The sequence below is a fragment of the Staurois parvus genome, unplaced genomic scaffold, assembly GCF_062004578.1.
Source record: "Staurois parvus isolate SC_StPar_1 unplaced genomic scaffold, SC_StPar_1.0 ptg000019l, whole genome shotgun sequence".
Taxonomy (NCBI): domain Eukaryota; kingdom Metazoa; phylum Chordata; class Amphibia; order Anura; family Ranidae; genus Staurois; species Staurois parvus.
In genome coordinates, this window is record NW_028317815.1 from 27,710,307 (window position 1) to 27,726,622 (window position 16,316).

At 39.4% G+C, this 16,316-nt stretch overlaps 1 protein-coding gene across 2 annotated transcripts in view; it reads right to left on the reverse strand.

The window, feature by feature from the left end:
* The window catches only part of SEMA3D (semaphorin 3D), a 260,951-nt gene that overhangs the window by 23,013 nt on the left and 221,622 nt on the right, over positions 1-16,316 (reverse strand). For both annotated transcript variants that reach the window (XM_089685964.1, XM_089685971.1), the window contains exons 13-16: positions 15,623-15,711; positions 13,734-13,775; positions 7,519-7,676; positions 6,784-6,848 (exon numbers count right to left, since the gene is read on the reverse strand). In XM_089685964.1, the coding sequence (XP_089542090.1) occupies positions 6,784-6,848; positions 7,519-7,676; positions 13,734-13,775; positions 15,623-15,711 (354 nt within the window). The remainder of the gene's footprint in view (positions 1-6,783; positions 6,849-7,518; positions 7,677-13,733; positions 13,776-15,622; positions 15,712-16,316) is intronic.

Consider the following 16,316-nt stretch of genomic DNA (forward strand, 5'->3'; position numbering starts at 1 on the left):
AGAGAAGAGTCTTTAATAAAGTTGCTAGTGAGAGATATAGATGGGCAGATAGACCAGGTAAATATTTAATGAGAGCTTTGAGGGAAAAGAAAAACAGGAATTATATAGAAAAAATAAGAAACCCCAAAGGAGAACTGGTTTATTCTACCAAAGAGATTACTAGGGTGTTCAAAGAATACTATAGTAAGTTGTATAATATTGCCTCCCAAGACCTAGTAAATACAAGTGGTAAAGTGAGTAGAGAAAAAAGAAGAGTGTATTTTAAAAATGCAGGACTACCGAAGTTAAGTGAGGATCTATTGAATTTCCTAGATATGGAAATTTCGCAGGAAGAAATAAAAAGTGCATTAAAAAGTACCATAAATGGGAAAAGCCCAGGCCCAGATGGTTATACAGTGAGGTACTATAAAAAATATAGTGACTTGTTATTACCAAAAATGGAGAAATATATGAATGCCCTGGGAGGGGAGATGGAGATGAGGCGGGAATCTTTGCAGGCCCATGTGGTGTTAATTCAAAAGGAGGGGAAGGATGCTTCTCAATGCTCCAGTTATAGACCAATATCACTTCTGAATATCGACACAAAGTTATACGCAAAGGTCCTAGCAAACAGATTAAAAGACCTAATGCCAGATTGGATCCACGCTGACCAGGTGGGATTTGTGCCAGGGAGAGAGGGTAGAGATAACGGTTTGAGAACTCTGTTACTTATCCAGAAGGCTAGGAAGGGGAAGACGCCGGTAGTGGTGCTTTCGATAGATGCTGAAAAAGCATTTGATAGAGTAAACTGGAGCTTTATGATGGATACTCTGGAGACTTTAGGTGTGGGAGCAAGAATGAGAGAGTGGATAGGAAAGTTGTACAGAGAACCTTCCGCGGTCATTGTGGTTAATGGGGAGAGGTCGGAAACTATAGGAATGTCAAATGGAACTAGACAGGGATGTCCACTGTCCCCATTATTGTATGTGCTGTCGTTGGAACCTTTGATGGCAACAATTAGGAAGAATATAGATATAACAGGGGTGCAAATAGGAGGAGAAGATCATAAAGTGGCAGCTTTTGCAGATGACCTGTTGTTTTATGTGGGAAATCCGAGGATAACACTTCCCAACTTAATGAAGATCTTAAAGGAATATGGGGAGTTATCAAACCTGAAAATTAATCCATCAAAAACTGAGATTTTAAACGTTAATCTCCCAAGTAGTGAAAAAGAAAAAATACAAAAAGAATTCCCTTTTATATGGAAGAACAGAGAGATAAAGTATTTAGGGGTTAAATTATCTGCTTCATTTACGAACCTATATAAGCTAAATTATATCCCACTCTTAAATGAGATCAAGGAGGAACTAAGGAAATTGGGAAAAGGTAACCCGTCTTGGATAGGGCGTATAAACCTGATAAAAATGGTAATTGTACCTAAAATCCTATATAAATTTCAGATGGTCCCAGTTAAAATCCCGGATGTATTCTTTAAAGTAATAAAAAAGATGCTAATAAGATATATATGGAAAAACAAAAAACCTAGAATATCATACGACCTGTTGAGTAGAAATAAGGAGAAGGGAGGCTTGGGATTGCCTGATATTAACAGGTACTATAGAGCTGTAATCCTAGAACGTATGACTGGACACATAACCCAGAGGGGAAAAGATGGGTTGCGATTGAGAATGAATTAAGCGGAACTACCCTGAGTAAAAGTATATGGGTCCCAGCAAAGTATAGAGGTTTAAAAGATTCCACGAGTGTTTTCACATTAAATGTTTTAAAGGTGTGGGATAATTTGCACAAATATATGAAATGGGATTTCAATTCACAATTAATATCACTTAGGAACACAGATTTTTTTCCCCCAGGTAGGGAGGAGAGTATGGGTAAATGGTTTAGGAAAGAGGATATTCAACTGAGAGACATTATGGATGGACAGCAGTTGAGAACACTTGAGGATTTGAAAAAAGATAAAAGAGAACTTTTTATTAAAATAGATGAGTGGAGATATCACCAGTTAAAACACTTTGTTAGAAATCTTCCGAAACCTTTGAGAATGAGAAAGGATTGGAACTCGTTTGAGAGGTTGTTGGATACACGTGGAGAAGGGAAACGGAGCACAGCTAAGGTATATAAGATTCTCACCGAGTTAGTCACACACACAAAGCCAATGTATATAGCAAAATGGGAAAGAGATCTGGTAATGGAGATAGATGAGGATAAACAAGGGAAAATATATAGATTGATACACGAGAACATAAGTATGAGAGAGGTGGAGGTTAATTATAAATGTTTAACGAGGTGGCACATTGCACCGAACGTGGAACACAGGATGAACGGGGAAAAGGTTTCAGAGTGTTGGAGGGGATGTGGAAGAATAGGTACCTTATATCATCTATGGTGGGAGTGCCCAATGATACAAGCCTTCTGGGAGAAAATAGTCCAATTAATTGAGACAATCACTGGGTTAAAAATAGGATTGAACCCAGAGGTGTGTCTATTACATTGTACAGATCTACCAGTAAATAGATATAAAGACTCGGGTGTATGGCATTACTTGAACGCGACAAAAGGTCTGATTCCTAGGTTTTGGCATAGACCAGAGATACCGAGGGAGGAGGATTGGGTAGAAAGAACAAATCAGACATGTAAGATGGAGAAATTATATTATATGCAAGAAGACAAGATGGGGCTATTTTTTAAGAAGTGGAGAACATGGGAAGATTTTGTAGCAAGATCCACGAAGTAACAACTTAGGAAGAGGAGGAAGAACTTGTATATTCTATTTAGGAAAAAAAAAAAAAGTCATTAGAAATATGCAGAGGGGGAGGGTTTATTAATGGGCAATGGGGATATTTTAGGGGGTGGGTGGGCTTTTGGAGTGGGTTGGGGGTCGCTGAGGGAATAAATTAGGGGTAGGAAAGTATTTAAAGGTTTTGAAAATGTTTTTTTTTGTATATGAAAATGATGAAGAAATGTGTATATTATATGGAAAATAAATAAATATTTAAATTAAAAAAAAAAAAAAAACATACTCTTCAGGAAATCTATGCTTTCTTTTATTATATTTGTGTCCACAATAATAACCCGTACCTTCAGAAAGCCAGGAAAGTTGAGCCACATGCCTCTACTGAATGCCCTGTATCAAATTAAAATCGCCATGGAAGGATGTCCCAGAAGCAAATGCAATGTAATCAAATCTGATTTATTATTATTATTATTATTGGACTGTTGAGAACCAAGATCCTCATCTTTTTTTTTGTTTTGTCTCTTATTTTTATTATAGACTTATTACATCTAAAACAAGTGATGAACTACGGATATACAGATACAGATCACATATAAAGCATTATTTTTTGTGTGGCCCAGTTTCAGTGGCCACAAGGGATGGACTAATAGATAATGAGTTTATGTGAAATCTCCATTAGCAAATGTAAATAATATTTTAATTAGAAATACACTCACTGGCCACTTTATTAGGTACACCTGTTCAATTGCTTGGTAACACAAATTGCTAATCAGCCAAGCACATGGCAGCAACTCAATGCATTTACACATGTAGAAGTAGTGAAGATGACATAGCATGGTTGTTGGTGCCAGACGGGATGGTCTGAGTGTTTCAAAAAGTGCTGGTCTACTGAGATTTTCATGCACAACCATCTCTAGGGTTTGCAGGGAATGGTCCGAAAAATAGAAAATATCCAGTGAGTGGCAGTTGAGTGGATGAAAATGCCATGTTGATGTCAGAGGTCAGAGGAGAATGGGCAGACTGGTTGCTGCAACATTCAGATGGTACGATCAAAAGTTGGCGTACACAACATGAAAGCATGGATCCATCCTGCCTTGTATCAATGGCTCAGACAGGTGGTGTAATGGTCTGGGGGATATTTTCTTGGCACTAACAAGGTGTTCCACGATCGCTGCATCAGACCCCAGACCTTCTCACCAAACTCGTGACCGAAGGGCTAGCCGATCTACAACCCTGATGTGACGTGCGTAACAATGCCACACCCAGCTGCACCCTGCACAACGATTTTCCAGCTAATGGATACCGATCGATGTGCCAGCAGCCTGAATCGATTGTTATTGGGTCAGGTTAATTACGCAATTAACCCTTCACACTGCCACCACCTCCTTTTTGATCAGAGAAAGAGGAAACTCGGCGTTCAGCTATAACACTATAATGGTTGATATAATTGTCTGTATAAAACGGTCCGCAGGCCGGTTATACAGAGGTTCAAACAAACACAGTAGCGTTCTCTTTAAAGGCAGGGATTCGTAAATTGCAATTAAGAGCTATAGAAACAGTTCAACACTTTCAGAAAGAAAGATTTATTACTAAGAGGTCAAACGGGTGAAATAAAAATATTTACAGAAAAAGATGTAACTAAGATATATATATAACCATACAGAAAAAGATGTACTAAGACATATATATTTATAAACATACAGAAAAAGATGTAACTAAGATATATATATATATATATATATATGTATATGTATATATATATACATACAGAGACTAGCAGCACAGCAAAGAGATATCATGGAGAGGTTAAAGGGTTAAGATACTTGCCATTAAGCCTTGGATGTAAGCAGATCAAGTTTCTGAGCAGAAGGGCTTTGATCTCCCTATGTTACGATGGAAAAAATGGGAGATGTCTTCAACTCACTACTCTTTGGCTTGACAGCATGTTTTAAAGTTTCCCAGCAGGGGGTGGCTCTGAAGTAAAGGACCAATCCCCTGTTTAGGGAGGAATCATCAGGCGGAGACCTAAACTGGAGCCAACATCTTTCAAAACTCATATTCTGGTCCATAACTTTCCATCTGCACAAGCGACAGTCCACCCACGGGTATATTATTATGCAGACAAGTCTGAGGATTATTTAGATATGAATTATGAAATTATATACTGCACGGTTCACGAGTTCTATGTTTCGGCTTCCCTGATGGTCTGAGACAAAGCGAGTGACCCATCAAACTTTTCGCCTGCTCATTGGCCATCTGACGAGGTGTCCGGTTTTTGACAAGGTGTCCGGTTTTTATGTAAGTCTTTCGTATTCCAAGATATGAGACATAGGGGAAATATGGATCTTTTAAAAATGTTATCTGGTGTGTGCTTCTTGGGAATGCCTTGAACTCCTGGGAAGGCTCCGTTATCTTTTTACTAGGTGTGAAATTACACAGGTACTTTGGACAGTGAGACTCCAACTCTCTTGGGAAAGCTGGCCTTATCTCTTCCTAGGTGAGAAAGGATACAGCTTTCACAGACAGCTTGGCACCTAGCTCAGAGATGCCTTGGCCGGCCAGTGACCCATAACCAGCACACACACACTGGCCAAATGTCTCCTCTCAGTGAGAGGGAGGGGTAGGGGAAGGATAAGGGAGAAATGGCTATTCTTAGCAAGATGGAGTCTGCGTACTTCACTGTGTGTTGCGCATGTTTGCGACAAGGTGTACCTAATAAAATGGCCAGTGAGTGTATATTTTAGTTACATGGAAATGTACAGTATTTAAACCATTGACTGTGTTGCAGCATAAAACTATTCCTAGATTTCACATTGGTGTTACTGTAAATAGTTTTCCACTTGAAAGGTCTGGCCTTTTGTTGTCCTCTATCACATCTCACATGAGTTGTAGACAGCAGCCTTCTTTGAATCCTCAAATCAGGCTGTGCCCAATATACATTTTCTAGGTACAGCAACCAATTAGGGAGTATTATACTACCCACAGTGAAGAAAGTAAGAGGAATATAATGCTTTGTCACCAAACTATGGGCTCTTTGTGTTGGGACACTCAGCAGCCAGCATGACCAGACCTGAAGTTTAGGGGTAAATTAACTTCATACTTGTATTGTACATTACCTCTTTTGAGTAAGAACTCTCAGATCTAGCTGTATATATGGTAATACTGCTACAGTGATTAGGGTGTATTCACATATACATGTAACCTAGTTAACACACATTGTTTCAGTACTAGAGTAAAAGGTAGAAGTACAGCTTCATCATAGCTGCATAGGCCACTGTTACCAGCCTTTAAATATCATTAACTAGGATGTATCTAAGTTGACAGAGATAGCAGGAGATCTTCATGGTCTCAATATTAGAGTACTTTTCAAAGGGACATCAGGAACAAAGACTCTGACTTCTACCATCACATTCCATTCCAAAATAGTTTTAGGGGAAGATCTTGTTTATAATGATTCTGACATCGGGTCATCTTCACAGTCCTGAGGGATCTGGGGGGCTCAAGTGTGCTCCTTGGCTTTAAAAAAGTGTTTGCTCTTTGTACCTAGAGGTACCAGTTACTAAAGGAAGCCATTTAATACTAAAACTATCATACACAACTAAAAAAAAAAATCCATCTATTGTTGAGTCTTTTACAGCACATTGCTAGATGGTGAAGCCATGATCTAATTACTAATGTATTTGACTATATAGCAAGGTGAACAGTTGGCAGGCATAAAAAACACTCATGTGAGAGACAGCCATTCTTTACATAGAAAAGTTATTTCTCATGTAGTGACTAGTGAGAGCGAGAGCTGAGAAGTATACAGATGGGTCCATTTGGCACCCAGCTTAAATGTTAGCACAAGGTCAACAAGAGAGAATGTGCTGTTAGGTTAATACAGAAACCTCAGCTAATGTAAATGTTAATGTAAACCCAGTGAAATGTACTGTTAAATTCATAGGCTGTACCTACAGAAGTGCAGTGTAATTTTCTAGCTCTATACTCATTTAGATTCATACCACATACAGATTAAGCACTTCACACTAACACCTCTGAAAACAACTTACTTTCATCCACATCCCAGCATTGTGTAAGGGGATCTCCATTTTTTACATCTTGTCTTCTAGAACGCCTTGAGATAAAGAAATATGTGCAGGTAAAAAATACTGACATAAAGAATTTTCTTGCTCAAAAGATTAGAAAAAAAAAACCTTGAAGGAACGCAATTATGGAGATTGATAGAGAGGCACTGATTGCATTCTTTCATCACCTCAGTTAAAACAAACAACATCAATAGGAAAATATGGCGGGGGGGGTTTGCACTATTCTACACCTGCAGAAATAAATTATACACTAATATATCAGATGCCAGTTTAAGAAAAAAACAGCTAAGACATGTTTTTACTGAATAATCACTTGTATTCTCTAGCACTGCTCCAGTTATTCTGTATTAGCATTATAATTATACACTTGTAAAATATGAGTTCCAAAAAGGTGTAGTAATTTTCGAACACCTTATAAGATGTCATGCAAGGGTAACCATAGTGAAGTTAGTATTGCTATTATAAAAAAAAGAAAAAAACTGTATCTTTCTCTCTCTCTATACAGTATATATTCATTGCAATTTCTTATAGTAAAAATACTATACATAACAATGATCTAAATCATATGTAGCCACTGGTTAAAGAGTTCAGTGAACTAATAGTCCATAGCTGCTAATGTAAGTCAATAGGCATCCATAATTGCTGCTTCTAAGACATTGGCTATTTCAGAAATATGAAATTCTTTTCAAAATCATTTACCTTTTTAATGTTGGTATATATCTAGAGCAAGAATTTCCATCCCAGGCACAATATGGATCCCTTGCAAGGCAGCAGTCTGTGCAAGCCTTTCCATATGTATCACACCTATGTGGTGACAGCTGAACCAGACCATCACGAGATGTTATAAAAAGTTGATGCTGAAATTAAAAAAGACATTAAAAAAAATCGATATATCCATTTATTAAAGAAATTTTGTTGAAGATATGTGTAAACCTTGTTTATTCTGCACCAGATGCAGAAGAGCATCCAAAAGCATATATATATATATATATATACAGTCATGGCCGAAATTGTTGGCACCCTTGATATTTTTCCTGAAAATCAAGTATTTCACACAAAAAAGGTATTGCATTAACACATGTTTTGCTATACACATGTTTATTCCCTTTGTATGTATTGGAACAAATATAAAACAGAGGCAGAAAAGCAAATATGACATAATGTCACACAAAACCCCAAAAATGGGCTGGACAAAAGTATTGGCACCCTTAACTTAATATTTGGTTGCACACCCTTTGGAAAACATAACTGAAATCAGTCGCTTCCTATAACCATCAATAAGCTTCTGACACCTCTCACCCGGAATTTTGGACCACTCTTCCTTTGCAAACAGCTCCAGGTCTCTCTTATTGGAAGGACACCTTTTCCCAACAGCAATTTTAAGATCTCTCCACAGGTGTTCAATGGGATTTAGATCTGGGCTCATTGCTGGCCACTTCAGAACTCTCCAGCGCTTCTTTGCCATCCATTTCTGAGTGCTTTTTGACGTATGTTTGGGGTCATTGTCCTGCTGGAAGACCCAGGATCTTGGACGCAAACCCAGCTTTCTGACACTGGGCCCTACAGTGCGACCCAAAATCCTTTGGTAATCCTCAGATTTCATGATGCCTTGCACACAGTCAAGGCACCCAGTGCCAGAGGCAGCAAAACAACCCCAAAACATCATTGAACCTCCACCATATTTTACCGTAGGTACTGTGTTTTGTTCTTTGTAGGCCTCATTCCGTTTTCGGTAAACAGTAGAATGATGTGCTTTACCGAAAAGCTCTATCTTGGTCTCATCTGTCCACAAGACGTTTTCCCAGAAGGCTTTTGGCTTACTCAAGTACATTTTGGCAAACTGTAGTCTTGCTTTTTTATGTCTCTGTGTCAGCAGTGGGGTCCTCCTGGGTCTCCTGCCATAGCGTTTCATTTCATTTAAATGTCGACGGATAGTTCGCGCTGACACTGATGCTCCCTGAGCCTGCAGGACAGCTTGAATGTCTTTGGAACATGTTTGGGGCTGCTTATCCACCATCCGGACTATTCTGCGTTGCAATCTTTCATCAATTTTCCTCATCCGTCCACGACCAGGGAGATTAGCTACAGTGCCATGGGTTGCAAACTTCTTGATAATGTTGCGCACTGTGGACAAAGGCAAATCTAGTTCTCTGGAGATGGACTTGTAACCTTGAGATTGTTGATATTTTGCCACAATTTTGGTTCTCAGGTCCTCAGACAGTTCTCGTCTCCTCTTTCTGTTGTCCATGCTTAGTGTGGCACAGACAGACACACAATGCAAAGGTTAAGTGAACGTCTCTCCTTTTTATCTGCTTTCAGGTGTGATTTCTATATTGCCCACACCTGTTACTTGCCCCAGGTGAGTTTACAGGAGCATCACATGCTTGTAACATTCTTATTTATCCGCAGTTGTGAAAGGGTGCCAATACTTTTGTCCAGCCCATTTTTGGAGGTTTGTGTGACATTATGTCGAATTTGCTTTCTTTCCTCCCTTTTTTTGTTTTGTCCCAATACACACAAAGGGAATAAACATGTGTATAGCAAAACATGTGTTAATGCAATACGTTTCGTGAGAAATACATGATTTCCTGGAGAAATATCAAGGGTGCCAACAATTTCGGCCATGACTGTATATATATATATATATATATATATATATATATATATATATATGTGCAGCTCTAAATAAACAAAGTGCAGTAATAATAAAAGAGGATCCAGAAGAGGATTGGGAGAATGTCATATGGTCAGATGAAACCAAAATAGAACTGTTTGGTAGAAACACAACTCGTCGTGTTTGGAGGAGAGAGAATGCTGAGTTGCATCCAAAGAACACTATACCTACTGTGAAGCATGGGGGTGGCAACATCATGCTTTGGGGCTGTTTCTCCGCAAAGGGACCAGGACGACTGATCCATGTACAGGAGAGAATGAATGGGGCCATGTATCGTGAGATTTTGAGTGCAAACTTCCTTCCATCAGCAAGGGCATTGAAGATGAAACGTGGCTGGGTCTTCCAACATGACAATGATCCCAAACATACCACCCGGGCAATGAAGGAGTGGCTTCGTAAGAAGCATTTCAAGGTCCTGGAGTGGCCTAACCAGTCTCCAGATATCAACCCCATAGAAAACCTTTGGAGGGAGTTGAAAGTCCGTGTTGCCCAGCGACAGCCCCAAAACATCACTGCTCTAGAGGAGATATGCATGGAGTAATGGGCCAACATACCAGCAACAGTGTGTGCCAACCTTGTGAAAACTTACAGGAAACGTTTGACCTCTGTCAATGCCAACAAAGGATATATAACAAAGTATTGAGATGAACTTTTGATATTAAGCAAATACTTATTTTCCACCATAATTTGCAAATAAATTCTTTCCAAATCAGCCAATGTGATTGTCTGGATTTTTTTTTCTCATTTTGTCTTTCATAGTTGAAGTCTACCTATGATGCCAATTACAGGCCTCTCTTGTCTTTTTAAGTGGGAGAACTTGCACAATTGGTGGCTGACTAAATACTTTTCTGCCCCACTGTATATATATACTGCTTTTGCTGCAGTAGGTTCTGAAATAAATTAACACAGTAAACCCTTCTTCACCCAGTGTTGATACGTAAGTCCTACTGAGCCACATAAACGACTACCATTACTTATTAAAATGCCTAAAAGACTTAAGAATTAATTCATACAGTGCCCATTTCCAGCATTCTTTTAGATGCGGAATGCTGATGAAAAAAACATGCAGCTTTGGATAATATAAAAACACGAATATATCCGCGCAGGCTGCCAAAGGTAAAGCAGCTGACACAATTAGGAAGTATAAAACCCAATGTAAATGAATATATATAAAGGGCAGCTCTAAATAAACAAAGTGCAGTAATAATAATAAAAAATGCTTATAAATAAATGTCCATGTAAATTAAATAAATTAATAAATCCACAAGAATAATGTTCAATGAGTGTCCATCCATTGCCCTAAAGGAGTGTGCTTGATTGTAGACAGTATCATTCAATAGTAAATAACCACCACCATAGCCCAGTGAATTGCAAACTCACCAGAGTTAATTGCTGCCACTACAGCAGCACAAATGCCAATATCGCCCGGCAGGGATGTGTGTATCTTGTTATTACAATCAATTAGTGAACTGCATCCTCCTTGTCCAGATTCTTGTGAAGGAAAGCATCCCAAGAGCAAAAAATACTTCTAATAGTGTAGTATTTTAATGATAAAAGAGTGCGTATACATAATATTGCAAACAAACAAGAGCCAGCTTACATGTATGGCCGCTGCCGACCTGGGATCGCGCAGTGGCGTCATGTCAGCACTGTAATTCTCTCCGAAGAGGACAAAACGTGTCTGGGAGGAGTTACAGTGCTGATGCCACGCCGCTGCATGATCCCGGGTTGGCAGCAGCCATACATGTAAGTTGGCTCTTGTTTGTTTGCAATATTATGTACTGTATACACACTCTTTATCAGTAAAATACTTCACTATTGGAAGTATTTTTTGCTCTTGGCGAGCTTTGTTTTTCCAGAATCTGGGCAAGGAGGATACTGTTCACTAATTGATTGTTATAATGAGATACACACGCCCCTGCCGGGCGATACTGGCTGCTGTAGTGGCAGCAACTAACTCTGGTGAGTTTGCAATTCACTGGGGGATGGTGGTGGTTATTCACTATTGAATGATACTGTCTACAATCAAGCACACTCCTTTAGGGAGGTGGATGGACACTCATTGAACATTATTCTTGTGGATTTATTAATTTATTTAATTTACATGGACATTTATTTATAAGCATTTTTTATTATTAATACTGCACTTTGTTTATTTAGAGCTGCCCTTTATATATATTCATTTACATTGGGTTTTATACTTCCTAATTGTGTCAGCTGCTTTACCTTTGGCAGCCTGCGCGGATATATTCTTGTTTTTATATTATCCAAAGCTGCATGTTTTTTTCATCAGCATTCCGCATCTAAAAGAATGCTGGAAATGGGCACTGTATGAATTAATTCTTAAGTCTTTTAGGCATTTTAATAAGTAATGGTAGTCATTTATGTGGCTCAGTAGGACTTAAGTATCAACACTGGGTGAAGAAGGGTTTACTGTGTTAATTTATTTCAGAACCTACTGCAGCAACAGCAGTATATATATACAGTGGGGCAGAAAAGTATTTAGTCAGCCACCAATTGTGCAAGTTCTCCCACTTAAAAAGACAAGAGAGGCCTGTAATTGGCATCATAGGTAGACCTCAACTATGAGAGACAAAATGAGAAAAAAAATCCAGACAATCACATTGGCTGATTTGGAAAGAATTTATTTGCAAATTATGGTGGAAAATAAGTATTTGCTTAATATCAAAAGTTCATCTCAATACTTTGTTATATATCCTTTGTTGGCATTGACAGAGGTCAAACGTTTCCTGTAAGTTTTCACAAGGTTGGCACACACTGTTGCTGGTATGTTGGCCCATTACTCCATGCATATCTCCTTTAGAGCAGTGATGTTTTGGGGCTGTCGCTGGGCAACACGGACTTTCAACTCCCTCCAAAGGTTTTCTATGGGGTTGAGATCTGGAGACTGGTTAGGCCACTCCAGGACCTTGAAATGCTTCTTACGAAGCCACTCCTTCATTGCCCGGGTGGTATGTTTGGGATCATTGTCATGTTGGAAGACCCAGCCACGTTTCATCTTCAATGCCCTTGCTGATGGAAGGAAGTTTGCACTCAAAATCTCACGATACATGGCCCCATTCATTCTGTCCTGTACATGGATCAGTCGTCCTGGTCCCTTTGTGGAGAAACAGCCCCAAAGCATGATGTTGCCACCCCCATGCTTCACAGTAGGTATGGTGTTCTTTGGATGCAACTCAGCATTCTCTCTCCTCCAAACACGACGAGTTGTGTTTCTACCAAACAGTTCTATTTTGGTTTCATCTGACCATATGACATTCTCCCAATCCTCTTCTGGATCATCCAAATGCTCTCTAGGAAACTTCAGACGGGCCCGGACATGTACTGGCTTAAGCAGGAGAACATGTCTGGCACTGCAGGATCTGTGTCCCTGGTGGCGTAGTGTGTTACTGATGGTAGCCTTTGTTACGTTGGTCTCTGCAGGTCATTCACTAGGTCACCCCGTGTGGTCCTGGGATGTTTACTCACCGTTCTTGTGATCATTTTGACCCCACGGGTTGAGATTTTGCGTGGAGCCCCAGATCGAGGGAGATTATCAGTGGTCTTGTATGTCTTCCATTTTCTAATTATTGCTCCCACAGTTGATTTGTTCACACCAAGCTGCTTGCCTATTGCAGATTCAGTCTTCCCAGCCTGGTGCAGATCTACAATTTTGTTTCTGGTGTCCTTCGACAGCTCTTTTGTCTTCACCATAGTGGAGTTTGGAGTGTGACTGTTTGAGGTTGTGGACAGGTGTCTTTTATACTAATAACAAGTTCAAACAGGTGCCATTGATACAGGTAATGAGTGCAGGACAGAGGAGCCTCTTAAAGAAGAAGGTACAGGTCTGTGAGAGCCAGAAATCTTGCTTGTTTGCAGATGACCAAATACTTATTTTCCACCATAATTTGCAAATAAATTCTTTCCAAATCAGCCAATGTGATTGTCTGTATTTTTTTTCTTATTTTGTCTCTCATAGTTGAGGTCTACCTATGATGCCAATTACAGGCCTCTCTCATCTTTTTAAGTGGGAGAACTTGCACAATTGTTGGCGGACTAAATACTTTTTTGCCCCACTGTATATAATGCTGCAGTTTTTCACCACAAAATTTGAAGACCACAGATGAGGATGGCAGGTGAGACCGCTCACTCTACCCACACAAGGGCATCTTTATATACCATATCTCACATATTTAAAAAAATATTTGATTGTGATTTGTTGGTGGCAAACATAACTTACTTGCTTGATTGAAAGTTCTATGTTCGTAATAGGTGAAGGTTTCTAAAAATAAAACAAAACATCCCCATTAGAATTTATACATTTTCTACAAACTGGATGAATTACACATGTAGATTATTTATAAGTGTATAGTACTGACATTTTACTTATTACAAGTACTTATGTAACACCAACAACTGAGGACTGGTTCACACTGTGCATTCTGGTAGAGGGTGTGGGAATCAATCTGATTCCTCCACCTGCTATGGCCCGCAGTCGGGTCATGGGTGTAGAAACTGCAGGGGAACTGCATGTTCAAAAAGACCATGCAGTTTCCCTGCGGACAGATTTTTAAAAAGCGGAGTACACCTTATTTGTGGGGTTCATGTAACACAGCAGCCCATTCAAATGAATGGCTGCCGTGCCTGAGCAAACATGGCCCACACGCCCTCACTAATGTGAACAAAGCCTTATGAAACATATATATTTTACATTCAGTTCCTGCCCTCAAATATTCATAAACACACACACTGAGGCCAATTTAGACAAGAGTCAAATAACCTACCAGCATCTTTGGAGTGTGGGAGGAAACCCATGCAAGCACAGGAAGAACATGCAAACTCCATGCAAGTAAAGTCATGGCTGGGATTCAAACTAACAATCCTAGTGCTGCCAGACAGAAATGCTAGCCACTAAGCCATTGTGCTGACCCACATTAATAAAAATATTAATTTACATTATTATAGTAAAAACTTTTCCTAAAAAAAATAAATAAAATTCAGCTTTCATGCATTTTGAAAAAGCATATTTCCTCTGTACATGAATTCACACATCTCTCTAAACCTACTGCATGGGGGTTGATTTGCTAAAACTGGAGAGTGCAAAATCTTGTACAGCTCTGCAGAAAAACCAACCAGTTTACAGGTTTTATTGTCAAACTATAGTTAGAAGCTGATTGACTTCCATGCACAGCTGCACCAGAATTTGCACTCCCCAGTTTTATTATACTAAACCCGAAGCCTCATCTGTGTTGGTCAGATTTGGCAATAAGATTATCCAGATCTCGACTGTCCAAATGGGTTAATGTTATGGGAAGCCATGCCTACCTAGATAGTTACATACTTAAACTATATTGATCAATGAATCCAGAGTGACACAGAATTAATCTACTACTGATATTTTTAGGCAAAGTAAAGATCCACAACTCTATGAAACTAGGTTCTCACTTTACCTCCTGGCTAAAACTGGATTTGTTTCTTACCTAACATATGAAGCAGGAGTGCAGTAACTCATTCTCTGCTTTATACAGTAGCTGGAGTACCAGGTAATTACATCGTCCCTCACATGCCCTACATCCTCCATCCCTTCGGAGGTCTATTCCAGTAAGTGGGAGTAAATGGTGACACATGACATTACAGTAGGTTCTGCTTCCTGACTCATTGCAGTGATCTTCCTCCGAGAAGCGCCTTGATAAGGGATTGAGGTTAGAGATCATACCAAAGAGACTATTTCCTGAGATATGCCAGTAAAGGGAATAGTAAGGTAGCAATTATTTTTTGCATAGCCTGTGAGGTTAGTTTAGTATTCCCTCCTGGTAACACTGGGGTTGATCTACTAAAACTGGAGAGTGCAAAATCTGGTGCAGCTCTGCAAAGAAACCGACCAGCTTCCAGGTTTTATTGGCAAAGCTTAACTGAAAAAGCTAAAGTTAGAAGGTGATTGGCTATCATGCACAGCTGCACCAGATTTTGAATTCTCCAGTTTTAGTAAATCAACCCCACTGAGTAGCAGACAGAATCATGTTAAAAACTGATCACCAAGATCCTCCAGCACTAACCATGTTCAGTTTTGGCCTCCATGACACATTCACACACGCATACACTACACATACACACACATACACATCATACCTTAAATATCTGCAGTTCTTCCAGTAAAACTTCTTCCATGTTCCATAAATCCTTTGTAACACTGATGACTTTGAGAACTGTTCCAACATCTAAAATTGCAAAATACATGTAAGCATGTAAGAAAAGGCATTAACGAAAACCTGTCATTAGAGAAATGTTGAGGCTTCCAAAGAAGGCCTGTCCTAAAACACTTGCTACCTGTCTGTTCTTTTTCAAACTGACTACTTTGGGTGACCCAGAACATGCATACAGATAATCCAACTTCCCTGAACTGCATGCCTGTTCTGGGTCAATGACTCAGAAATTATTGAAGTCAGTGGGTGAAAATAAAGCTTCCTGTACCCCCTTCTTCTGGGTACCAGTGATATGGAAAAGCCCAGTGCTCCTCAGAACAGGAATGGAACTTTGCTGCTACATAATGGATCACATCCATAAATCTAATTTATGACAATAAATAAATACACATACACGTTATCAGTTGAAGTCGCCAGTATAGGCAGTCTCCGAGTTACAAACATATGACTTACATATGACTCATACTTAAGAACGGAGGCAGCATGACGTCACGCTGATCTTGCAAACCGCTGGGAGTCCATCTTGCTGCTCACCACATGTTGCCAACTACTGTCTGCAATCCCATGTCACTGCATGGCCAGTTAACCCTTCCCTAATCTATCAAAAAATAATTTTTTGG